Genomic DNA, 26,204 nt, shown 5'->3' with positions numbered 1-26,204 from the left:
AGGTTTGGTGAAGAGGGTTGGATTTTATTTGGGGCGTGCTGAGCTGATGATAGGTCAAATAAGATGATGCATAACCATCATCCAGCTGAATTTTATGGTATTTTCCATTAAAATATCCAAAAATATAATTTAGAAGGTCACCCCTTTATTGGGGACAGATTTTGTACTTTGTATCTTATTATTTGAAGGGTCTTCTTCTTCATGCTAGAATGGCTGAATGACCTTTTTTTAAAAAAAGAAAAATCTGCTTTGGAAAAGAGTAGCCAGGATTGGAATTGAATTTCCTGGTTTCTTCTCCAGTATCTGAACTACAAAACCAGACTGAATCCCAACATCCCATTTTACTTGGCATTCTAATTCATTTTTCCATAGATGTTTTTCTTCATCTTCATTCATTTCCTTTTGCCCACTCTTCAACCTTTGAGAGAAGAGAATGTTACTGTCCAGGTCCTTTCCTCAGGGTCCTTCTGGAGACTGAAAATGTGCCCTGGAAATTGAGCAGACCATTCCCTTCCCAAAATGCAGGGAACACGTTGGTCTCCAGGGCTGGACGAGTCTGAATCCTTATTGCACTCAGAGCTCAGATCTCTGTAGACATTCACTTACCCTTCACTGATTACAAGTGATTTTGAAGAGATGACTCTCTCAGCTGCCTTCCCTCGTTTTACCCAAGTTCTTGGATAAAATGATTTTTTTATCTGTCCTGATTAGCAAGTGTGCCCTTTTCTTGCACAATCATTTTTATTTATTTTCTTTATTTAGACTTGTGGTCCGATTTAATTTGAAAATTTTGACATGGCTATATTTAAAATTATCTGCAAAATTTGTACCTATAATAGGATTGTACATTTCTAAGGACCCGTGGGCAGGGACCGGGAGTGGGGGTGATGTTAGTTGAGAAGAAATCTGTAAACTGTGGCCTTTTTTCTGAAAGTCTTGTGCACTGTGTTGTTTTTAATCATAACATTTTAAATTGGCACACTCTTACAGAAAGCATTTTTTCACTTAATTATTGTTTTGTGTGTTTTTTGCTAAGAAGTAAGTGCTAATTACACGATAAATTACATTATGTTGTGTTTTCTGTGTTTTTCAGGACTTGAGAGGGACAAGTTTGATAATAAAACTGTTTCATTTGAGGAGCACATCAAGTCAGAGCACAATATGTGGCATTATTTGTATTTCCTAGTCTTGGTGAAGGTTAAAGACCCAACTGAATACACTGGACCTGAAAGTTACGTGGCCCAAATGATTGTGGTGAGTGATTAGATGGTTTTAATATGGGAGTGTGTTGCATTTTGTATGTTTTTACCTTCTCTACGTTCCCCTTCTCACAAAATATAAAGGTTTTTACAATCATTTTGGTAACTTTTAAATAGGACTGTCAATCACTGAAGAGCCTCTTTACTGGCTAAATCACTATTACCCAGCGGACTTCTTCCTTTATACCAACCAACTCTAAGTCTCCAGTGCACCGATATTTACTGAAGAATTCTCTGTGCAGTGACTAGCACCATCTGTCTTGTTGTCTTGTCTGTCATCTTCTGACCTCATACCTCCTATCATTGCTAATGTCTGAATGCCCCAAATCTGGAACTTTCCCGGTGGCAAATATGAACAGAAGATTCATACTTTACGAAATTCCTTGAGCTTCAGAAATCAAGGGTTTAAGAAATTACATTGTGTTTGTGGAGAGTATAATATTCGATCTCAATGGGAAAGCACTGGCTTTCTGTCAGCATGCTCTTTGCATAGGTTTGCCGGTGTTGGTGACGGATTTGCAACAGTCCTGTATCTTGTAACTCATTAAGATCAGTAGTATTGTACAGAGGGTGTGGCTCTCCATGATTCAAAGTTTCTGCTGTTTCATAGAAGATTAAAACTAACTGGCTTAAAGAGAAGTCAAACATACAACTTTGGTATATCCATGATACACATTTAGTGAGTATCTGGTATAAATTGCATGTGATATAAATTCTTGTATTCTTATAATAAGCATAGCTGTATATTGGATTTTTTTCTCAAAACTTATCCTTCAAAATCGTGTTATCTATTTGAGAATGAGGCCTTAGAAGAGTCATGGTCCTTTTTGCTGCTCGGACTCAAGGATAACATTTAGTAAGCACCAAGGCCAAAGTAGCAGGGGAGCCAGGTAACAATGGCCCTGTATCATTCCCTCTGGGAGCTTATCATCCATTTAGGGAGACATAAACTATAATATAAAGAGCCATCAAAGAACATATCCAGAGGCTAACATATTAATAAATACAAGTTAATATTTCAATAGTTTACCTTCCCTGACAATATTTATGTCACAGAAGAGCTACATGTAAATTAAATTTTTATAGTTCAGCATTTTTCATGCTCTTTTTAATTATTGACTTACATCCTCCTATAAATTGTTTTCTCTGCATTCTTCATATGACAGTAGACAGGGCGTAATATTCTTTTTCTCTGTATATCTTTTTCTTCTCTCTCTCCCTTGTAATTTAGGGAAAATGATAATCAATTTGAGGCTAGGCACTCATAGTTATTATTTATAGATTCTTGATCTCAAAGTGTTCAGGGGCTATTGTATAAAACATTTCATTTCTGCTTGCTGGGGTAAGAAACCATGTGTAAAGCATTACATTTAAAGTGTGACTTCACGTTGCTATATTTCATCAAAGTTTGAGTAAATGTAATTAATATATATTTATTGAGCACCCATGTGTCCCTTGAATTAAAAAATTTCAGGGACTATACTGAAGAGACTGATACATTTCTTCTCTGCCAACGAGTTTAGAGCTTAGTAAGAGGAGAGGGAAATAACAAACCTAAAGTAGAAGAGGCAAATTTCCCTAAGGGTGGGACAAATGAAAGTCTGTGTACTCTTAAAGATATAGAGTGACATCTAACTGGGCAGTGGTAGAGACAAATTGGTGTGTGTGTGGCGGGGGGGTTGGGGGGCAGTACATCACACGGGTAGGCTTTGTGCCGCTTGGTGGTGTCTGCTGGATTAAGATGGATTAAGATATATATATATGGAAGATTTATACCAATATGCATTAAAACATACATTGTAAATAAATTAATATATTGCTCCTAGATGTTAGAAACTAAGGAGATATAGTTATGCCTCTAAATCCATCCAGTGATAGGATCAAGACTCTGAAATATTAACAGAAACTTAGAACCTCTTCACCCCTGTCTTTAAACCCTAAATCAAGCTGTTTATATATCTACTATCTGAATATCGGAATTACAACAAAAAACATCTTCTGGGATAGGAGAGATTATGAATAAATCAAGATATTTTTGGAAATATATATATATACATATACATATATACACATACACATACACATATACATATACATATGTGTGTGTGTGTGTGTGTGTGTGTGTGTGTGGTATGTATATATATATATATATATATATATATATATATATATATATATATATATATATATATATATAAAACAGAGGAAAAGCTGTAAAAGGATAAATCCTGCATCCTGGACTGGAAATGACCTTTGAGCACCACTAGCCCTTTTGCTTCTCCCATTACCCAAAGGATGATGATTGAGGAGGAACAAGCAAACTAGAGATCATTAGAAAAATGCCCAAGGCTTTTAGATGTTGCTGTAACATTTTAGGGATAGTTTCAGATTTTTCAGCGTTCATTTGCTGAGATACGTTAGGGGCCTTTGGGGATACGTATTACTTCATTTGACAAACAGCAGGATCAAAACTAGCGGTGCCGGTAAGAGAGGCACCACGCATGCGCAGAGAGTTGCTATCTCCCTGGAGTGTTCGGTGGTACTTGGGTGCAACCAGGACCCTGACTGGCACACACACCACCACCACCCCGCCAGCACACACACATGCACGCGCACGCGCACGCACGCACGCACACAGACGACTGTGGTTTTGTCAGGATCATTTCCTCATTTTGGTGCATAGCACTTTTAAACTCTTCTAAATATTTGACTCTTGACTGAAAACTGTTTCCTGACTCCATGGCGATATCAGCTAGGACAATTTAACTCATATTTTTGTTAACATGATAAATGTCTGTCTTGACCACGAATACAGTAGCTCTTTGTTCCGAGTAATACCAGGGCAGGTTAATAGCTGTGACATGTATTTAAAGCAATTCGATAAACATTGAATCCCTCTCATATGCTAGCAGCTGTGCTATGGGTTTGATATATAAGGATGCATTAAAAAAAATAGTCCCTTCCCTCAGGAAGCTCAAAAGGCTTATTGAATGACTATGTAAAATAATGAGTGAGTTCACAAATGAATGGTTTCTGCTTAGTCCTCTGGTAGTTGGACATAATCTGCAGAAAGATATACCAAAATAGCTGCAAGAGTTTGAAACATGAATTTCTCATTAGTCAAATGTCATCTTTCCCCTCTTTTATAATCGGAAAATATAGATGCAGTAGGAAGGGTTATACCACCTGAACCAAATATAATGAATGCAGTATTAAAAATCGGGCGGCTGATTTGAGAGACAAGACGTTTTAATCCCTCTGTCGTCTCTCTCACAGCATTTCTCCAGCCCAGCTCCTCCCCCATATGCACAAATCCTCAGGAGTGTGCCATAAGCTGCTCTCCTAGCAGAGGGGCAGGCATATGCATTGGTGGGTTTTTCTGCATAACTCACCCTTAAGAAAGAATTCTTCCTTGCAATCATGTATTAGTACCTCAGAAAGAGAGGGATGGTCCTTATAATGAGATAGAAAAGAAATCTGGTCACCCAGTACTTTAGCTACTTAAGGAAGAAAAAGAAATAACAACTGTCCAGATGTTGTTTTCTGTGTCTAGAACTCAAAATAAATTTTGTTTAGTGAAAACATATTTTTGAGCAGTAACTGTTGAAAGGGGGAGATGTTTGGGCTCAGGAAAGATATCAAGTCTTCAAAAAATTATATGCACCCCTCCTGCATAAGCACCACTTGCCAACTTAATTTCTGCATTATTGTCATATGTCATCATTATGAAATTATATGTTCTGATTCTGTTATTTCCAATTTGCACTAATTGTGTAATTGGATCTAACGGAGCCAATTATGTAACTGCTCAAACTTTAAAATCTATTTGAAAGACTTTAGACCTTAATAAGACACTATTAAATGTTTCAGGGCAAGCCAAAGGGGTCTTTGCAGCTCAGAATGCACAATTAAGAAGTAAATGTATACATACAACGAGACGCCACCTTCACTTTCCACATTTCAAGTCCAGACATGTGTCCTCAATTTAAGAGGGATCTATTTCAATTCCCAGCCCTGGATTTCATTGTCATCGTGGGATCTATCCTCTACATCACTCTAATTTCCTATTTAGTATTAATATGTAAGATAGATGAGTTGCCGCATTTTTACACACATATTAATTAACATCTTTCTTATCCTCATTTTCGTTTGTAAAATGGAGATAGAAACGGTGAGTACTTAACGGTGAGGTTCTCCACAGAGTCTTCATTTCCAAGACTCTATTCCAGGGCACAGATTACTAGACCTCAGTGTTGGAAGAGAGAATAAAACAATTTGGGCCAGATATTGTTCACATGAGCTTCGTGGATGTGAGTAGGACGGGGAATGAAGACGAGGACAGGCAGGTGAGGCACTGACTCTGAGATGTCATCAGCTACTTCCTGAATTCATCAGACTCTCAATTTGCAATTGTCCAGGTGACAGTCCTCAAAGTTCAAGAAGCAAAACAACCAATTTTGTTAGTTTTTCTAATCAGTGTCTAAAGAGAAGCTTGGTGTAAAGGAGTAAAACTGGGCATTAGATTCTGAAGTTTGACATTTTAGGTTTTCCACCTAGAAGCCTGATGGAGAGAGTGTACTTATCCCCTCTGCACTTCAATTTACCTGATGAAACAAGTTTAATACGCCAATCAGAATGCAGAATAGACCCCTCTGAACTGTGCCAGGATTCTGGAGGCCTCTTGCTCTGCCAGATTCTGTGCCTTTAGTTGCTGGATCGTGGGTGGAAGAGGGATCCCAGGGAAAGAACCAGAGCAGAGCATGCTGCAGGATCATAGGGGGAGGGGAGAATTGAGAGGGCTTGAGACAGTGACTAATTTGGCAACTAGGAAATACTGCAATAGTTTAGCAAATAGTCCGGACATACCTGGGAGCACTGGTTAAATATTGACCATGGATATAATAAGACATCCTTTGTCAAGTTGCTGTGAGGATTAAATAAAATCACACATACTAACAATACCACTACTAGTTGACCTGACATTTGATGAGTGCTGACTCTATTCCAAGTGCTGTGCTGAGTATATGATGTGTGTGATCTCTTTTAAAGCTTGTAACAACCTTAAGAGGCAGTCTGTTAGTATTATCCCCATTCTACAATGAGGAAACTGAGGTTCATAAAAGACTGGTAACTTGCCCAAAGTTGCACAGCTAGCAGAAAGGGAGGCTGTGTCCTTAATGTGCCAGACAAATGGAAGTGGTCCATAAATGTCCTGTTGCTGTTGTCATTTGAGGCTGTACGATGATGTACAAAGCTAGAAGCAGTGGTTCCTTTGAGAGCTGGCGGGGCCGCTGTACCTGGCACTCTCAGCAGTTGTACCTCATGCTGTACAGAAGAGGGACATTCAGTCCAGGGCAAGGAGTAGACCTGGCAGGGAGACAGGAGTCAGCTCACCACCCTGCCATGCCAGGAAGGCCTGAGAGGAATTCAAACAGGAAAAGTGTACTCGTTCAGAGCTGGTGGGCACCTGCAAGCTTTTCACAAAGATTAGAAGTACTACAACTACAATTATTACAATGGCAGGCAAGAAAGAGGCTGCAGGATGTTGCAATTTAATTTGACAAGCAAGGCCCTATGCATAGTAGGGCCTCAGCATTGCCGGGGAGCACTGTGCGTAAGGTACTGACAGAAACAAGAATAAAATATCGTCACTTCCCTCACAGAACCACAATTGAATAGAAAGGACAACTATATTCACCAGAAATTATAGTGCAAATTAGAACTCTGGTGAGAGATGTAATAGACATACAAACACAGCAGCTGGAGATATCGCTAAAGAAATTATACTGTTACGCCCCTGTGTAAAGCCCTTCAATGGTACTTAGGCTATAATCCAAACTGTTTCCCATAGCCCCTGATAGAGTCTGGTCCCAGCCTGCTTCACCAATCTCCTTTCATTCCCCCTTCCTTAGCTAACTACAGTTTAGCCACATTGGCCCCTTTCGTTTTCTGGAAAAATGTCACCCTTTTCCCTAGTCAGAGCCTTGGCATCTGGGTACCTTCTGTTTGCACTTGTCCCCCAGCCCCTTGCATGCCTACCGCCTTCCCTGACACCCCTGTTCCAGTTACTTTCTATCCTGTCACCCGTTGGAGCACTTCTATTAACCTGACCTAATATTGTTTGTATATTTAGTGACATGTTTATTCCTCTCCACTATGACTTAGGCATTTACACATCTGTTTTGTTCACTTCTGTATTCTCAGCGCTTAAATTAGTGCCTGATACATAGTAGGCACTCAGCATTGATTTGTGGAACAAAATGAGTAAGACATAGAGCCACTGGAACTCGGATGACAGGACAGTTCTTTCTGCAGTTCGAACACGAAGTTAGGAAAGATAAACTACCACAGGAATAAGATTTCAGTCTCTTTTGTACACTAGGGTATCCATAGAATAGTGGTAGATAGTAGATAACTCAATAAAGATTTGTTAAATGCTCATAAAGATTTATAAGTCACTGGAGGACACTTGATAGTTGAAATAACAGACTGGATGAGACTGTCCAGTGGAGACTGTACAGAGTGAGTGAATCAGAGAAAGCATGCCCTTTGATGGAAGCATGCAGAGCTCTCTGTCACTGTTACTTAATACCAATAATAACTACTACTAATAATGTCAAGAATCTACCACCCAGATCTTATGCATTAAAAAGTAGAACAGAAGAGAAGAAGCTCACAGGAGAGCGCTGAAAGACGATTTTAACTTTTCATTAGCTGGTGAACCTAGAAATGTTTTTGGTCAGTTTGTGGATATCCTGTGACCCAACACTGATTAGTAAGTTTTAGTATGAAATTATGCTGCAAACCCAAATGTCGATACAGCAAAATTATTTGGATTTTTGTTCCCTATGTAGAAGCTTCTCTCAAATGGTGATCCATCCTAAGTCATTTATTTTAAATGTATAAAGGGGTGTTCACATCTCTGATTCTCATAACTTTAATAAAAAGATTTTTCCCCCCACTGTGCCGGGAAAGAGAAAAATCCAGAAAGAAAGAACTCCAGAAAGAAAGAGAAAGAAATCCTCATTCTAGTCATTACCGTAAGATCTTGCTCAATTCTCAGTTGGTTTTCTGTAACAATAATGTCCACGTTGTTAGGACTGATAGATTTTACTCAGAAATTCTGGCTTTCCTCCAGAGAGTAACAAATGCCATCAAAATGTAAGTTGTGGGAATGAGAACTATGTACCGTAACGCCACATGACTTCTGTCTAATGATTTTTAATAGACCAGCATAGCTCATGCCATATCATGAGTAATTAGTTAAGATGGCAATTAAGCTAAAACACTGCTCTTGTGTTAGGTAGGGTTCTCAGGCAAGCTAATTTCCATAGGATTTTGGACTAGTTTTATCAAAGGAATTCCTGCAAAATAATTGCTGGATTTTATAGAACTGACTCAGCATTTGTATTACAAACATTACTCATTTGATGTCATATTAATGGAGTCAGTTGCTTTTATGGAGATCAAGGTGTTTTGAAATGACAGCATTCGAGGTTTGGTTATCCCACCTCTCTGAGCCTGTTTCCTCATCTGTAAATGGGCATAAGACTCTTCCTTACTAGGGTTCCTGTATGGATTAAACAAAATCAGGCATATCCTAATGCCTAACTCAGTGTCTGGCTGAGGGTTATTGCTCAACAAATATTTGGTCATTCTACTTCAATTTAAAATATCTATCTACTTAAAATAATATGGATAAATTTAAATACTGCTTTGTAGATCCAGAGTATTCGTAAGCCTTTTAATGCTCAAAGACATTCCTGATTCTGCATAGTGTTCCTCTTAGAGGTTAGGCAATGGTCAACTCTCATTTGTTGAGTAAATACTACCTATGCTATCCTAGGACTGGGTTAGCCCCTGGAAAGGGGGACCGAGGCAATCAAGACGATACAGCCTGTCAGAGTTTCCTGTTTAGAGCAGAGGGTAGATCCTAAAAAGTCACCAGTTTTTACAAAGTGAGTGAATGTTACACTGATCAGGCAGAAGGACCTTTTTATCTTGTGGTCTGACTCAAACTCAAGTCCATTTGGCACTTGTTTCTTTGTTTTCAAAGTCAGGTGCTCCCTTAAACATTGGAATTGCTTGAGCCATTGAATCCATTTGACTTTTACAAGTGAGTTTAGGACAGATCTCTCACCACAAAGAAGCATGGTGTGACACTATCCATAGTGTCCCAGTGAGGACATGGGGGCAGGGCGAGTGTGAAAGGGAGTGGTAGGAGCTACTACTGAGTCAAAACAAAATTATGTAAGAACACATTCCATCTAGCTTACTTACATGGTCACCTTGGGGGATGAGGGGAGCAAGCTTTGCCTTTATCTTGGCTGTGTACTAGGAATAACAACGTCTATTTCATTTTCCAAAGAGTACGTTTTCAGCTTCTTCAAGTGAGGAACTTCAGGCATTTTTCAGTCATGTAATCACCTTTTTCATTTTTTTCCAACTTTTGAAAAAGTTCCAGTATAAATCACACATTTTGCTTTAAGAAAGAATATTCTGGCTCTCTAAGTATCCTTTTGCATTGGTGTTCTACTGTCATCATTAACTCTTAAGAGAGGTTTCAAAGTGTTTCTATAATTTTGTGAGTTATTGATCAGCATTTCAAACACGACTGACATAAAAACAAAACAAAACAAAACACCCACCAGTGCACCAGAGCCTGAAATTCATAAATAGCCAAATTCAGGGGTGGTTTATTTGCAAACATACCTTTAACTTAACAAAGAGATAATTACCCAGAGTTTCCTCTAGGTAGCTGGGTGCCAAGATGTGATATAAAGGCTCTTGGCTCTGGTTCCACCTGTGCCTTTGAGGAGAGACTGGACTTCCGGGCACATCAATTTCTCATTCATAATGAGAGGCTAAGTGATTTCCAAAGTCTCTTCTGTGCTAGTTCTAAAATTCTGACAACTCTTACAGTTAAAATATTTCTTTACGCAAGTTTTGAATGTGTTCATGTTTGTTTTATATTACAAACCGGAAGCAATTGTGGCAGGAATTTTGGAATGATCTGAATTTGACTGTTTCCATTTTATTCACTGGTAGGTCATTTATGGGTTGATGTTTACCCCACCCCCTGCCCCGTACTCACCCTGGCTGGAGTCTGGCTGTTAAATCCCGATGGTCTACTGTCCACATGATGTCACCTTCATGCTGCTGACCTTTCCCATAGGACAACACTGATTAGGGACTAGATCGTGAATTTTCCTCTAAGACCTAGAGCCCAACCCTCTAAAAGGAAATTAAACTGTGATTCTGTTGAGGGGGCTGGAATTTCCACTGTTTCTGGTTACACCTGTGCTACAAGAATTCCTGTTTCCTTAGTCGACGGCCTAGTACTATTTAGAAGCACTGAATCCAGTTTGAAATATCATTTTAGAAGACAAAGATGTAGTGCCAACAGAATTATAGGATAACTCATTTTATTGGGGATGATAACATTTATTCTTTTTTGAAAGCATCATGTTTTCCTCACTTTGTTTTCTAGAACATAGCTTCCTTAAGCCCAAATAATCAAGAATGAAATAGTGTAAAAGTGTTGAAAGGGAGTTGGTGGAAGGGTGCCGTGTGTATGAGAGTGACACAGTGTGGCATAGTGCTTTCAGACAGCCTGTGGGACTTTGGGAGCCTTGGGCAGGTCATTTCACCTTCCTGTGTCTCAGTTTCTTCATCTTTAAAATGAGTAAACATACCTACCTACATGGTTTCTATGAAGATCAAACAAGTTAATATTTATGCAGTATCTGACACATAGTAGATGTTACATTAAATTTTAAAATATACATGACTGTTTAAGGATTACAATAGCTTTAAGGAGCCAAGAAATTATTATTTATTCAACAACTTTTATTTAATGCCTACCATGTGTGTAGCAATGGGTTAGATATTTTAGGGGAACACAAATACAGGATGAAGAAATTCCAAGCCTTCGGGAAACTTGGGCCTAATTGGGGGAGTGTAATATATGGTCATGAAGGTTGGATGATAACGCAAGGCAACGACATTTGATGAGCTACAGCTCAGGAGGTATACAGAAGGTTGGAGAAGATTTTATGTGTAAAGGAAGGAAGCAGATCTGAGTAATTGATATCAAAGCATAAGTGGACCCACCCCGTGGATTAGGTTGGGGATAACTGTTAGCAGTAATTAATTGCTCAGGGAAGGATTTTCTGCTTGATCCCATGAACAAGAAGACACTGACAACTTTTAAGTAGAATTATATGATTTTTTTTTAATAGTTGTGTTTTTTTTTAATGATATTGCATGGCAATCAACTGCTTCATTAGTTCTAATGCTGCATACATTTAAATGTTTACACATCAGTTGCTGGTCAAGATGAAGGAGTAGATAAATACTGTGCTTCCCTTCTCTCGTGACCACATCAAAATTACAACAAACCCATCATTGAGAATCTCCTGAAGTCTAGCTGAACCGAAGCCCTACAACTAAGGACATACAGAAAAAGCCACCTTGAGACTGGTAGGAGGGGCAGAGAAGTGAAATGGGCTGGTCCCACACGCACATATGACCATTAAAAATTGGGAGGGATATTTTGGCTACAGATGTCCCCAAGAGCAGCAAGTGGTCCCAGCACTTCCAAATAGTACACTTGGTTAACTGTTTGTCCAGTTGGTACAAATTCATGAATAATCCCTCTGATGTCAAAAAAGTTTAGCAATATCATTTTGACTCTTGATTTGGACTGACGGAACATTTTCGGTCATGGAGAATTGGCTGACTTCCATTATGCACTTTGACACTTTGTTTCAGTGTCTTATTGGTACACCCACGTTTCATCACCATTGATAACATGGCCCAAAACATTGTCTTGCCTCTCCAAAAGGTCTTGGCAAACTTCAACTCTCCTTTGCTTTTGTTCATCGGTGAGCTCCTTCAGGACCATTTTTGCACACACCTTTCTCATGGCAAGGTTTTCAGTTAAGATTTTCCTAACTCTTTCTCTATCAATGTTTACCTGGTCTGCTATACTTCTCACAGTCAGCTGATGATTTTAATGCACGATTCAACAAATTTTTGCAATGTTTTCATCAGTTCTGCTTGTTCCTGGCCTTTCTTCATCAGTGACATGTTCTCGCCCCTCAAAAAAATGTTTAATCCATTTGTACACTGCCATTTTCTTCATGGCATTATTCCCATGGCATTATTCACATAAACTTGGACTAACATGTTCCTGATTTCACCTCCACTCTTGCCAAGTTTAACAAGAATTTTAATGTTTGTTCATTCCTCTAATTCAAACTCGGTCATACTCACGACAGCACACAAAAACACGCAGCAACAATAATGAACGCCACTCAGCAAGACACCGCCACACATCGACATGAACACAGCTGTGAGACACTGATATACCAAGGTTATGAAACCTTACCGAGCTGTTTGTACAGTGCTGCCAATGGCAAGTTCGCACTGTGGCCAGTTCGTGAACTTAATTGTCAAACCGTGCGTGCACGTGTGTAACCCTCTTCTTTTTTTTCTTTTTTTTAAATTTTTTTTTATATATATAAAATTATAGTTGGCATTCATTAATGTTTAGCTTCTGGTGTACAGTGCCATGATCAGGCATCCACAGTATCCCTGAGGTGGTCTCCCAAATAGGACGCATGTCCATCGGATACCCAACAAAATCTTTATATCATTATTGAATACGTTCCCCAAATTAATTTTCAAAAAACCCTGAGGCCATCTTGTGGTTACCAGCTGCTTCCTAATCCCTTCACCTTTCCCCTTATCCCCCCCCCCCCGCCCATCTAACAATTCTCGGTTTTTTCTTTGTGTCCCCAAAACTGTTTCTGATTAGTTCATTCATTAGTTCATTATATGATTTTTTTAATGGGATTTTTAGGAAGTGTCATGTAGTCCACAGTAAGATACAGTGCAAGGGCAAGAGGCTGGAGGAAGGGAAACCAGTGACAATCACACGGGTGAAAATGTGATGGAAGAAGGAACCAGAAATAGAGAGGAAGGGATGGGTGTGGTGGAATAATGATTGACCAAAATCGAGGATGGGCTGTTGTCCTCACTCCACCACCCATGAACCAGGGGAGCTTGCCCCTTCTTTCCCACTTGCCTCTCTCCCTGTGCCCAGCCTCCCTGGATTTTTTTCTGAGGTTTCCAGTTCTGCCGACCTTGTCTCCTGTTGTTCTCTTTACCTGGAATGCTTATCTGCACGAGACTAAAATCTTCCATTTCTGTCCAAACCCACTAAAGGAGACCCCAGGCTCTCTATAAGAGTGCCTTGTCATATTTTACCGAAAGCTTTCAGCACTCTCTGAAATTATTTGCCTGTGGATTCATTAGCTACTTTTGCAGTTGTCTTTGTTTCCCTGAATACTGGATTCTTGACGATCCTGGTCACTGCTTCCCCAGTACCTAAAACAGTTTCTGAAATAAAAAGGCTCTCAACAAATATATATTGAATAAATGAATAAAATAACTGATCTCTGAGGTCCTTCCAGCACTAACTTTTGACTCCCTGATTCCATATGAAAGATAAAATAACTGTTTGCTGACAGTGGATTTATGGGAAAGGAAAAGAAGATAATGGTTTTAACCTGGGTGACTAGAATACTTTTTTGATGAAATATCAATAGTTAGCCCCCCCCCCCCAAAAAAAAAAGACATTCAGGAAAACAGTGATTCTGGTTACCAACTCATTCCATGTGTGATGATAGTGGGCCATTCAGAGGGCTGTGATTCCATGGTTCCTGGAGATAACAAAACGGGTTCAGGAGAGAAGACTGACCAAAATTAAAGATGGAGTTTTGGAAATCATATGTAAGATTCATGTTTGCTAACTAGAATAATAGAGATCGATCTATTTAAAACTGTAAGTAGAGCTATTGATATTTGAATGAAAATTCCACATGGAAGAAAAAACCTAAAAGAAATTAAGAGATTTTTACTTGGTAAATCAATTTTAACATGTAATATTTACATGGATTTATTCACTTTAGGACAGATTGGTGGTGGGACTAAAATGATCCCTTCTCATTGGCATGTGGCTGTAAAGAAATCATTCTCCCTAGGTCCATTCTATTTTGTCCAGTGATAGTAACCTGGAATGCTGCTCTGTCACCAACTGGTTTTCTGCAATCCAATTCTAATACTAACTATCCACAATTAGCTCCGATCCCACGTTTATAAGAGGGCATGGTCCCCAATAAGACTGACCTTACTTCAGACGCCAACTGTACTTTGGGTGCTCCCAGGCAATCTGTACTTCTGACCAACTAGCTACAAATTCATGACCGTGATAATTCTGTAGAATGACACATCCACTGAGCTGCCATGTCCAGAGTTTTTATTAGGGTTCACTACATAGGCATGAATTACTTCATCATTTGTCATGGGATTGAACTCAATCTTCAACCCCCATACCCGCCCTGGGTGCTCAGCTGACTCAAAGCTCCAACCCTCTAATCACATGGTTGGTCTTTCTGATGGCCAGCCCCTATCCTGAGTCATCTCACCTCTTAACATAAATTCAAGTGTGATCCACAGGACTCATGAATAAAAAGATAATCCTATCACTGGGATAATTCCACAGGTTTTAGAATATCACTCTCTACAATCAGGGACAAAGACCAGTAGCATTCTTTATTATACAACAGGTGTACTCCCCATTTTCCATACATGCATTTGTTACTTTTTTATTTTTAACTACTTAATAGGGAATGAGTTTTAATCCTTAAATGGAAGTTAGGACTCCTCATTTCTCTATCTCTCTTATATACAACATACACTCCACCAAAACATCTCATCTGCACTATCCAATGAAATAGATATGAATCTGCTACTCCCTAAAACTTCTACCTCTCTAGTCCAAATAGCTTTCAACTGTCACGTAGACTGCTGCAGTTTCCACTAAACTGGTCTTTCTGCTTCCATATTTGCCCTTTTACTGAGTCTTCTTCAGGAAAATAAGCGATAATTTTTAAAATGTAAATCAGAATATTTCACTCCCTTGCTCAGAATCTTCCACTGGCTTCCTAGTACATAGAATAAAATCCAAACTTCTTGTCTAGGCCCATACACAGACACCTGCCATCCCCTGCCTCACCCTCATTCATCAGCTCCAGCCATACTGACCTCTCTGCCTCAGTATCTTCATCTGTTAAAAAAGAAAGATAATATTATTTACTTTAACACTTAAAACTGTGTCTGAAGCTTTCCAATAATGAGGAACTTACTCCCTCTCAATACTTACAACTCTTCAATCTGTACATGTTCAGATGGAATCTCTGATCAGAGGATCCAACAGATCTAAAGTTGACCTCTTGGACATGGAAGACTGAGTTAGAAATTAAGAGACATAAGAGAGCTTGGCTAAGTTATTTAACCTCCTCTTGCTTCCATTTAGGAAAAACAAAGAGGTTGAACTAAATTTATCAAAAGATGCCTCGATCTCTGATATTCTGTGGTTTTGTAATCAAAACTGTAAGCCAGGACAAACTTGACAGCCAGAGGTTGTTAGGAGATTCCCATACCAACCTTGAAGAAAAGCAGTGGAGCTTCCTTCCTTATAAGGTTTTGTGCATTCAAATAGTCACCAAGTAATCCTACAGTGTTAACTAAATTTACTTTGTAGGACATACATAACCTGCAGTCACTGAAAAGCATGGTTCAGTTGGTTATGATTAGGTTGCCAGCTCTGGTCTGTGTGGGAAAATGGCAAAGAAAATGGACTTGAAGCTGGAATTAGAATCAGGTCAACAATACATGTCAGCCATCTCTTTTCTCTCACACTCTTTCTCTAATAAAGCACTACCTAAGAAGGAATAGAAATTAGTTTATATCATTAGTGAAAGACAGGACGTTGTCTAAGGAGAATTGGATAGAAACAGTGATAGAAATGGGGGCTAACATTCATGAATGAAATTTCTCCATTTGACAACATGCAAATTATTTGATTTGTTCAAATCTTGGTAGCACAGTGAGTCTTTCCAGAATAAATAATTTGTTCCTACTGCTCATTCTTATTTTTTCCAGCTACATGTCTTAGTTTGATTATATTGCTAGATTTCGTCTTTTTATATAACTTCATTGTTTCATTAATCTTCCATATCTGCATTATGAGGTTTTTGTCAGATTTTTATATTTGGTTGCAAACCTGCTTTGTGAAATCTTATCCTTTCCTACCCTCATCTTTATATCTCTCTCTTGTTCTCAGTAGTTTAGTGGATGTGAATGTGATAGAAGCTAAGATTACATCATCTTTGTTGAAGGAGAAATATAGAGTATATAGAAATTAGGTGAGCTCTAGAGAAAGAAATCAATCAGGTTGGCAAATTGCATCTATGGGACAAAGTGCAAAATGCTTGTTTTATGCACAATGTATTGAATAAGTTTGTGGAGAAGATGGTTCAAATGTATGTGGAAAGGTAAGGAACCATTTTTTTCAATTTAAATGACATTGATGCATTTCTTTTTGCATTATGAAATCTTTCAATATTTCCAATAATTCTTGACACAGTATTTTACACAATTGCCTCAAAAGATCTTCAGCGATAAAAGTATATACGTATCTAAGATTGCAAATTGGGTGCATCGAATCTGTATGTAAGAGAAGCTTTTATAGTCATGCCACAGAGTTTAATAGATCAAAAATTATAATATGGCTTGAGAATTTTGGGGAAGTTGAGGTTTTAAGTAATCCTCAAAGCTTAGAAGTAAGCTGTCATTGTTTTTAATCAGTCCAAGTTCAATGGATGTGGGCGTGCGATCCCAGTTTGATGGACATATGAATGATTTTCTGTAGGACCAATTAGTCAACTTACACTCTTTTCTGTCCACTGTGAGCCCATTCAGCTCTGTCTTCCTGCCATAGGTCATTTCCATTTTTGTGTCACTCATTTGTCTCTGCTTTATTATAAGCTCCATGTCTGATGTTTTATGGTTCGTTTTGTTTTGTTTTGTTTTTTAGTGATTTGCATTCATATTTGGTGGGGGGATACTTAATACATTTATGGCTGTAAGATATTTCTTAAAAAAGAAACCTACAATGTTGGTTTTATAGAGCCAGAACATTTATTCTTCCAAAATTAGCAAAAATGACAGAATGTTTCTTTCCTTACGGTGATTGAAACTATCAATATAGGCATCCTTTCTAGAAGTGACTGCTCAGTAGGTTGTTTTTATTGTTGTTTGTCAAAAGAAAACATTCAAGCAAAGTACATTGTCCCAGATCAGTGGGTGCTTCCCTCTTGTGATAAACGTGAATAGGCATATACAACAGGAGGAGCAATATTCTGATAAAAACTTGCACTCTCTATAGTCTTCTTATCCTAAAAGAAATCCTAAAACAATAATGGAAAGAACATGGTAGATAGTATTTGAGTTATTCCAACAACAAAAGAATGCATCTTATTTTGAAGATGGAGCAGAGATAGGACTGTAGTTGGGAGATTCCTGATAAACACATCCCTGCTCATGAACAATATAAACATAATCCAAAGTCAGTTTTTGTAAAATAGATACCTAATAAACATCAAAATATCAAACTAAAATCAGCAAAAAAAATTGTCGACAAAGGCTTTATTAAAAAGCAAGTGCAATAGGGTGTGAAATTGTAGTTAAAGTTCACATAGCACTTCTTACTTACTTGCAATTTAGTTGGATTTTCTTATTTTCCCCTCCTGTTGCTGTAATTAGCCATTAAGCTAGCAAAAACGACATTTTCTACATCACACAGATAATGTTTAAAGTTTGCAAAGAGAACAAGGAAAGCAGTCTAGGCTGTTTCATGAAGAGACCAACTAATATAGAAAATATTTGTTGCATAATCCCTGAAAACTTGTCTGCAAGCAGAAGAGGACATTTTGACTGGAAATTAATTTAAAATAGATTTTTCTTCTGGTATCTTTTTAAAGAAATCCTATGTATTATTTTTATTTTCTAGTATAAAATAATTCACCATTTTCGTGGCAAATTGGACAATGTGCATGAATAATACTATCTTATCTAAAAATGCTCAAATCAGAAATGGTTTCTATGCAGGCACCAATGCGGAACCAGTATTTGGGGAAGGGTTTCCCCTGCAGACTCACTTACTATATTGTGTCTGAACACCTTAGCTACCCTCATCATTGAACATCGTCTCAGTCAGGCAAAATTCTCTTTAGAAACATATTATTTAAACCCTTTAAGTGGTAGATTTGCCTTTTAATTAAAATATTTTATTTCTTTAACAGTGTGCAAGTGTTTTCCACAGTTTACTTTTTATGGAAAACATCTTTTCTGCTTCTTACCTTCTAGAATAAATGCACAGATGAGCACACTTATTTTAGGATTTAAAAATATATGCATATATATGTGTGTATATGTATATACATATATATAACTATATATGCATATATATGTAAACAAGCATGGACAATTTAAAGTTTCAAGGATGTCATGTGTACTTAATGAAAATTCTGATCTATTACTTCTGAACGCCTATGTCTTGAGTCTGGGAATATAATATGTCAAGGAAAAAAATAACAATTTCATAAAGAATGATTCATGCAATTAAAGTTGCAGGAGCCATTTCTTGAATCCTTGCATGTTTGGGGCATGTACAATGCTCTACTCTTATATTAAAAATATTGTTAGGTACTCAGGTTACAGAAATTACCAAGCATTCAATTTAATTTTCATCCTATGCAGTTGCATTGTTCATTTCCCTTCCTCAAGTGTTTCCCTTCCTCTGTGTTCAGACATGAAAACTGTCTGTCTTGCTTCAAGTTCCCAGTTTAACCTTGCTGGTAAACCCTGAAATACAGCTCTGGTTTGCTTGTGGACTCTAGCTGAGCCAGCACGATACCAGTGAGCTTCGTTTCACAACTCATGTCCATTGCTGTCATTCCCATAGTATACCAGATCACTGTAGTTAGAATACTGTTTGCTACAAATGCTTTATCCTGGGTAAAATGGGAATGCAGTGATATTGGGCTACGACCTGAGGAGGCTGACCGACTGCAGGTCCCAGGTGATTTCTCAGGGACAGTGCTCCAGACAGGACTTTTCTTAGGTGATTAATTCTGGATGCTGTGCTAAACGTTGCAGGCTCCGATTCTTGATGCCATCAGGGCACTCAGAATGAACTGGGGCAGGAACATACTAATCAGAGTCAAAAGACAGAGATGTGGATAAGTCAGAATGCCTACGCATGGATTTAACAAGGCAAATTATAATATCCAAGCGACACAGTCACGGATGATGGCTGGTCAGTGTATTTTTTCCTGAGAAGCCAGATTGTAATCAGAAGGTTGCTTAATGAGCAGAGGTTTGGAGCAAAAGAGTTAGCTGGTTGCATGATATGAATGTTTAGTTGCTCAGACTGGGAGAAGCTGATGCAACCTCATCGCTGCAGACAGCTACAGACGAGAGTTTAAACGAGACCTTGAATCTTGTGTGGGAGTACTGGCTTTACCACTTCGGAGTCCTGTGATTGGGAAACGCCTAATCAACTCTATGGATAAGTTTGCTTCTCTGTAAGATGAAATAACTAGTGCCTCCTAAGGGTTATTGTGAAAGTTCATTCCTTAGTCATTCCTTAGCACCTATTTATTAAGCATTTTCTATGTGCTGGGCATTATTTTAGGCACTGAGGAATAGCAATAAACATAACAGACAAAATTCCCGACCCTCATGAAGTTTATGTTCTACTAGCAGGCAATCAACAAAATAAATAACATAGTATGCTAGACAGTGAAGGATGCTGCAGAGTGAAATAAAGCAGGGAAGGGAAAATGACCAGGGCAGTGGAGTTCCTTTTAAATGCAATGAAATAACAAATGCAAATATGTTAATCATAGCACCTAGAGCCCTCTATTTTTTATTCTAACTTATTATCACTACTCTCATTTTATCTTCTATGGAGATGTGTGGAGTCCAGCCCAATATCCCCAGGCAAGTGGTAAGCCCAGGCTGCATCTGCTGCCTCCTGCCCCACTTGTTCCAAGCTAACCGCCTTCCTATTGATTGACAGAGTTGCCTTTCGATGTGTTAATTCCACTGATTAATTAACAGCTGGGTCTTTCTTTGTTCTGGAAGACCTTTCATCCTTAAGGTGTTCTTATATACATTTCATTTATCTGGAGTTGAGTTCTTAAGTACTAATTTCAAGCATTTAGAGGTGACTGTATTCTTAGAGCGATTTGTAGGACTCTGTTCTAAGATATCATGAAAAGGATTCTAACACTTCATGATCGCCAGGGAAAAGGTCTTGGGACCTGGAAATCTAAAGCTTGTAGTGTAGCTCTGACTTTCTCATTAACTATGTGACAATCGTTAAGCAAGGACAGCTATGTACCTTAGTTTTCTCTCTTGTGTCTTGGGGACAATTAGGGCTGCCCTTCACAGGGTTCGTGAGAGAATAACATGAAATAATAAACACGAAAAAGCAATGAACTATTTAAAGTCCAATGTGATTGAAATGCTACGAATTTTATTAATGGTTTCTCCTTCATTTTTTATTTCATATCTATTCCAAATTTTTGCCCTCAAACTTAAGTAGGAGTTGAGATGGTGAAGCATGGTCTTAGAGAATATTAGGGCTACAAAGAACTAGTTCAACCTTCCCATCCAGCTTAATCCCTCTCCCAAGAGAAGATCAGAGAACAAAATTACTCAACCTAAGATAGACTGCTGGTAGGTTCCCTAGTTTTTGTCCACCAGTTATGCATTACAAAGAGGTGATAAGGGAGAATGAAGGGTGAGGGTGCTAAGCAGGATATAGGAGAAGATACCTGTAGATGAGGTTAGGCTGCTACTTCATGATTGGGCTTTTTAATATTTAAGAGACCAAAACGTTTAGATTTGATAGATTAGAAAATGATGGTGTTTGAGCAGAACAGCTCTTGACAATGGTTTTAAGGAGTCCTGGTAGCATTGTAGTAGAGAAAAGGGGTCTCATATGAGAAACATAAAAAATATATACTTATAAGTAGCCAGTGACTGATTAAAAATAGCTGGTGGGGGCGTGATGATTGTAAAAGTCTATTCACAATCCTGCATGTGTGCCTCCAGACCCAAATTATCTGAGTGTCTGCTCAGCTGGTGTGCCAGGCACTGAGCAGAGAAAAACCTAAGTGGTCCCTATGTGACATTGGGAAAACATAGAAAGACATGTTTTCCAAAAAGTTATGTTGGCATTTAGGCTCCAGAAGCACTATGCAAATTGTTTTAGTTTTTATAAATAACACATCCTTGCAAGCTCTGGGTTTGATCTTCAGCTCAGGCTGGAGATAAATTGGCAGTGACAAGGTCTGATGGAGAGCGTGTCCAGTGCTGACAATGAACTGAGGCAGGCATTGCTCTATACACCATTCAGTGACTTGTGACTGCATGTGATGTGATTCCAGCCTGTTTAATGGAGCATTAGCACTTTGACTCTAGCTGGAAGCCCGGGAATGCAGTGCACTCCAGCCCCTGGATCCCAAGCCGCTTGAGAATTGGGCATATCAGAAATAACTCATCCCCTGTACCAGCTGTCATAAGTGTCTTTATTGCAATAGGATTCTATGCAATAAGGTGGTGATACTGTAACTTAGGGAATAGCTCAGGAGACCATGTATTGAAAGCAGGATTTGGCTGGTAAAAAGTTTGCAGTGCACATTACATCAGCTGTTTTCATCCTATAAAAGTTGACTTGGCAATAAAATGGTTGTCAAGATAAATAAGATTTTTCTAAATTAACTGCTTAACCTGATAGTGCACATCAAAATAATCTCCTCCTCACTTTTTATATTAGGCATGTCATTGGAATGTTGCACATAAATGTATTTTGTGTTGAAAATTGAGTCATACTTCCAATTTTCCCCAGCAAAATTGTTACTTAAAGAAATCCTATGATTATCCCTTTGGGAAAGAAGCCTTTTGAAATAAATATGAGTTATTTTATTTTGTTTGGTTGGTTTTATAAATCTGATTTTTTATACATCACATTAACCAAAAGGCACCTGTATCTCAGGTTAAAATATTAGATTTTTTTCTAAAAGTAGTTGCAGTTGTGCACAATCTAAGCCCATGCAATCTGCATTATATATAATAGTTGTGTTACTAAATCATTTCCCACATTTTTCAGCAAATTAAAAAAGAGTTATGAGGCAATGGGACAGGAAGGACAAAAATTACTCTGAGGAACAGAAATGTGGGCAAATTATGCTTACATGATACATAAATCGTGACCAAATATCTTAAAGAACGTTGAAAAGCTATTGCTCTAATTCCAATAGATAACGTGATTTCCAACACAACGCAATTAAATGTGAGGTCACATTCTTTTAAATTCTGAATATGTACCCCAAGTCCAAAAAATTATTAAACTCAGGGCTGAACCACTAAAATGGCTTTTAAGAATATTTGTAACTGTCACATAAAGGTGTAACCAAATTACATTAAAATCTTAATAGAAAGAAAAAAACTATTCCCATCTGCCTGGTGAGATTTATTGGATATAACAGAACATCTATTGGAAAGCTAAGGATAAACGTGGGTTCTCCACAGGACGTTGGAAGTCTTGGCTACTAACACTGGCAAAACCGTCAATTTTCCATTCCTGGTGATAAACTTTAAATCCAAATAAACTCTGTTTGTAAGGGCACTAAAAAGCCTAGTCAGTTTCACAGTTAAGTAGACATGCATTCACTGGCAGCATATTGAAGCCACAAACCAAGCCCCAAGTGCAGACATCTCCTATAATCTAATTTCCAAGCACAAAGTTATGGCAAAGTCAAAAATGGCTCCAAGGGCAAGGCTTCTTTATCATTGTTCCTAGCATGGCTATGGGCTTGGGGACCAGGCAAAGTGAAAGGTCAACATTACTGCTCCAAAGCAGTGAGCCTTGAAGAGCGGTGATAATGAGAGAAGAGATACACTTGACGTGTTGAAGTGGTTCTCTGTGCCCCCTTGGGTAAGATAAATAAAGGAGGAGGAAGTAAAAGAGGACTAATAGTGTGTTTAGTAAAATATGGAAGGGCTAAAACACCCTGGAAAAAAAGCCTCATAGCTCTCTTTCAAAGTAACAGTCCAGATACACAAATGGAGTCAGCTCTGACTGTGTGGGCACCGCCTCTTAGAAAGCCCAACTACAGTTCTCGCAAAGAAACGGAGACAAAAATAGAATTCTTCCATTCTGAGGTGGCCTCCCTTTTCTCTTTGTGTGTCAGTGATTTTCAAATAGTAGATGTTGAAAGCCATGGCAACTTGCGACATTTGCATTTTAAAAAGTGGGCACGTACAGGCAAAGGTTGTACTTGGGGATATGGAACAAATGAATAGGCTCCTCAATCCCATGAGGTTACTAAACAGGAGGGTGGGGCAGAGTGGAGGGAAAACCCTCTGAAACTCCCAAATGGCAATTGATGTGGGAAAATGTGGACGCTTACATCAGGGTGACTCCTTGTTCTTGTCCCTGTGGACTTCAGGGACGTCATAATCTCATGACACCAGTTACAGGCTACGCATCCACTCTCCATCCTCTTTGCCCCAACCATGTGTTCCCACACGCTATGCCTACACTGCCCTTCCCTAACTCCCATTCCATTCTCCTGCCACCGGAAGCTTGTTAGAAATAATTAGCTCTCTTTCCCCACAGGGAAAGGCATTGCACTAGTGCTTCTACATCATTTTATCAACTCCTGACAGAAATCCTAATGATAGGCATTATTATCCTCATTTTCAGAGGAAGAAATGTAAATAAGTACCTTCTCTGATCACACACCTAATGAGAGGCAGAGCTGGGAGTCAGAGAATGGACTGCCTCCCATTCTTTTTAAATCACTCCTGCCTTTTAAATCACAGCCTGTTTTATTGGGTCCCTGCACGCTAGGCATCTTCTCATTTGGGGACCAGCTAGAGTGGGTTCACTTTGGTTAGTATTCACACAGAGCATAGACCATCCCTGCATGGCGCAAGTTACTTCAACTTTTGCCTGAATATTCTTCTCCTCGGATCCTTGTTAAAAAAATTAGTAGCTGTGGCAGAATTCCGTTCTCCCTCTGCATCCTCCATTTTGGCTTCGATATTTATTCAGCTAACATTTATTAACCTACTATGTGCCAGACACTGTTCTGGGTACTAAGACCAATCGAGACAAAGCCCTGCCCTCCTAGAACTTGCACTCTATTATTGGAAACAGACAACTATATAATGTAGGTCATGTTAGGGAATGATGAGGAAGAACAAAGCACGGGAAAGGAATAGAGAGAGGTGGAGGTATATAGGTTGCATTGCCACGAGTGGCCTCTATGGAGAGGTAACGTTTGCGCAGAGACCTCCATGGAGTAAGTGAACAAGCCATGGAAAGATCTAGAGATCAGTAAGTGCCAATCCCAGACAGGAATGGGATGCAATGGATGGACCAACAGGACAGCCCATGTGGCTGGAGCTACTGAGGAAGGTAGAAGATGGCCAAGGATGCCAGAACAGGAGAAGAACCGAGACTGGATCATGAAGGGCCCCCTGGGCTAGGACAGGACTTTAGATTTTAAGCTAGGAAAACTTATTCTAAAAAATATGTCAGTGTTTTGATTCAGCATCATCAATTATTTCTAGTATAAAAAATTAATTACTGACAAGGGAATGGGTAGAACATACTAGAGTAAATAGTTTAAACCACAGAAAATTCACAGGCTGGTGGAGTTCAAATTGCTCCTAACCCCTCAGGCAGAATGGGTAGAGGGTAAAGAGAGAATTTATTTAAGATCACAATTAAACCTCATCCTTTTTCACTTTATTCTTTTGCCATGAACACCCCCAGATAAATCTTTCTGCCTTGCATGGTCATATCCTAAGTGTGTCCAGTGGTAATTCGGTTTTCAAACATCTTCGTTGACGAACATTTCGGTTTATGAACTCCGTAAATTTTATGGATCTATGGTATCATTAGATAGTAAAATTCATGCGAAATTTGCAGTTATAGGGGTTGATTTTAAAGGTCTGGATGGATTAATCCATTTTGCATTATTTTCTGTGGGGAAACCATGCTGTGGTTTTCGGACGTTTCAGAACTCGAACGGTCTTCTGAAATGGGTTACATTCCAAAACCGAGGTCCCACTGTATATATAGCTGCAGGTCTCTGAGTGTGTTCTATCTCCTGTGGCTCTTCTAAAAGTCCTACCAAGTATCCACAATTTATATGTCTCAGACTAGCAACAATTAGCAAAAGCAGATGCCTGACTAGCCCAGTTACCTGATTGCATGTCCATTGCTATCATGGCACCTCGCCCCTCTTGTCATCTGTAGCAGCTGATGGCCACATGGCCCATAACCAGAGGCAGTGAACAGGGTTGGTGCCTGTTCTGACCCCAACTATTCCATTTCAGTCCTAACTAGGGGTGCTGCAATTCAATTCTGGCACTAACTACCCAGCGTTAGCACAGACCTCATAAGTCAGAGGGTATAATCCCCAACGGGACTCCCTTTACTTCAGACACCAACCTCACTTTGGGTGTCCCCAGGCCACGTTCACTTCTGACAGACTGGCTAAAAATTCAGTGGTTCCCACGATCCCCTCAGGTTCAACAATTTGTTAAAACAACTCACAGAACTCAGGAAAACGTACTTACAATTGCAGTTTTATTATAAAGGATATACAAATCAGGAAGACCAGCCAAATAAAGAGACACGTGGGACGAGGTCTGAGAGGGAACACAGAGCTTCCATATCTCCTCCCGTGGAATCTGGGTATGTCACCTTTTCTGCACATCAGTGTATTTACCAACCAGGAAGCTCCACTGAGCTTCAGTGTTCAGTGTTTTTATTAGGCTTTTATTATATAGGCCCGATTGATTGAATTGTGGCCACGTGATTGAACTCAATCTTCATCCTCCCTCCTCTCCCTGGAGGTTGGGCTTGCTCCAAGTCCCAACTCTCTAATCACATGTACTTGGTCTTTCTGGTGACCAGTTCCCTCCCAGAAGCTGTCTAAAAGTCCA

At 39.0% G+C, this 26,204-nt stretch overlaps 1 protein-coding gene across 4 annotated transcripts in view; it reads left to right on the top strand.

The window, feature by feature from the left end:
• Window positions 1-26,204, top strand: part of ITPR2 (inositol 1,4,5-trisphosphate receptor type 2) — a 438,931-nt gene that overhangs the window by 398,398 nt on the left and 14,329 nt on the right. For all 4 annotated transcript variants that reach the window (XM_081060952.1, XM_081060953.1, XM_081060954.1 and 1 more), the window contains one exon: window positions 1,094-1,254. In XM_081060952.1, coding sequence (XP_080917078.1) covers window positions 1,094-1,254 — 161 coding nt within the window. The remainder of the gene's footprint in view (window positions 1-1,093; window positions 1,255-26,204) is intronic.

This window comes from Rhinolophus hipposideros, assembly GCF_964194185.1.
Source record: "Rhinolophus hipposideros genome assembly, chromosome: 9".
In the NCBI taxonomy this organism is placed as follows: Eukaryota; Metazoa; Chordata; class Mammalia; order Chiroptera; family Rhinolophidae; genus Rhinolophus; species Rhinolophus hipposideros.
The sequence above is the reverse complement of the archived record's forward strand: the minus strand, read 5'-3'. Positions and strand labels throughout refer to the sequence as shown.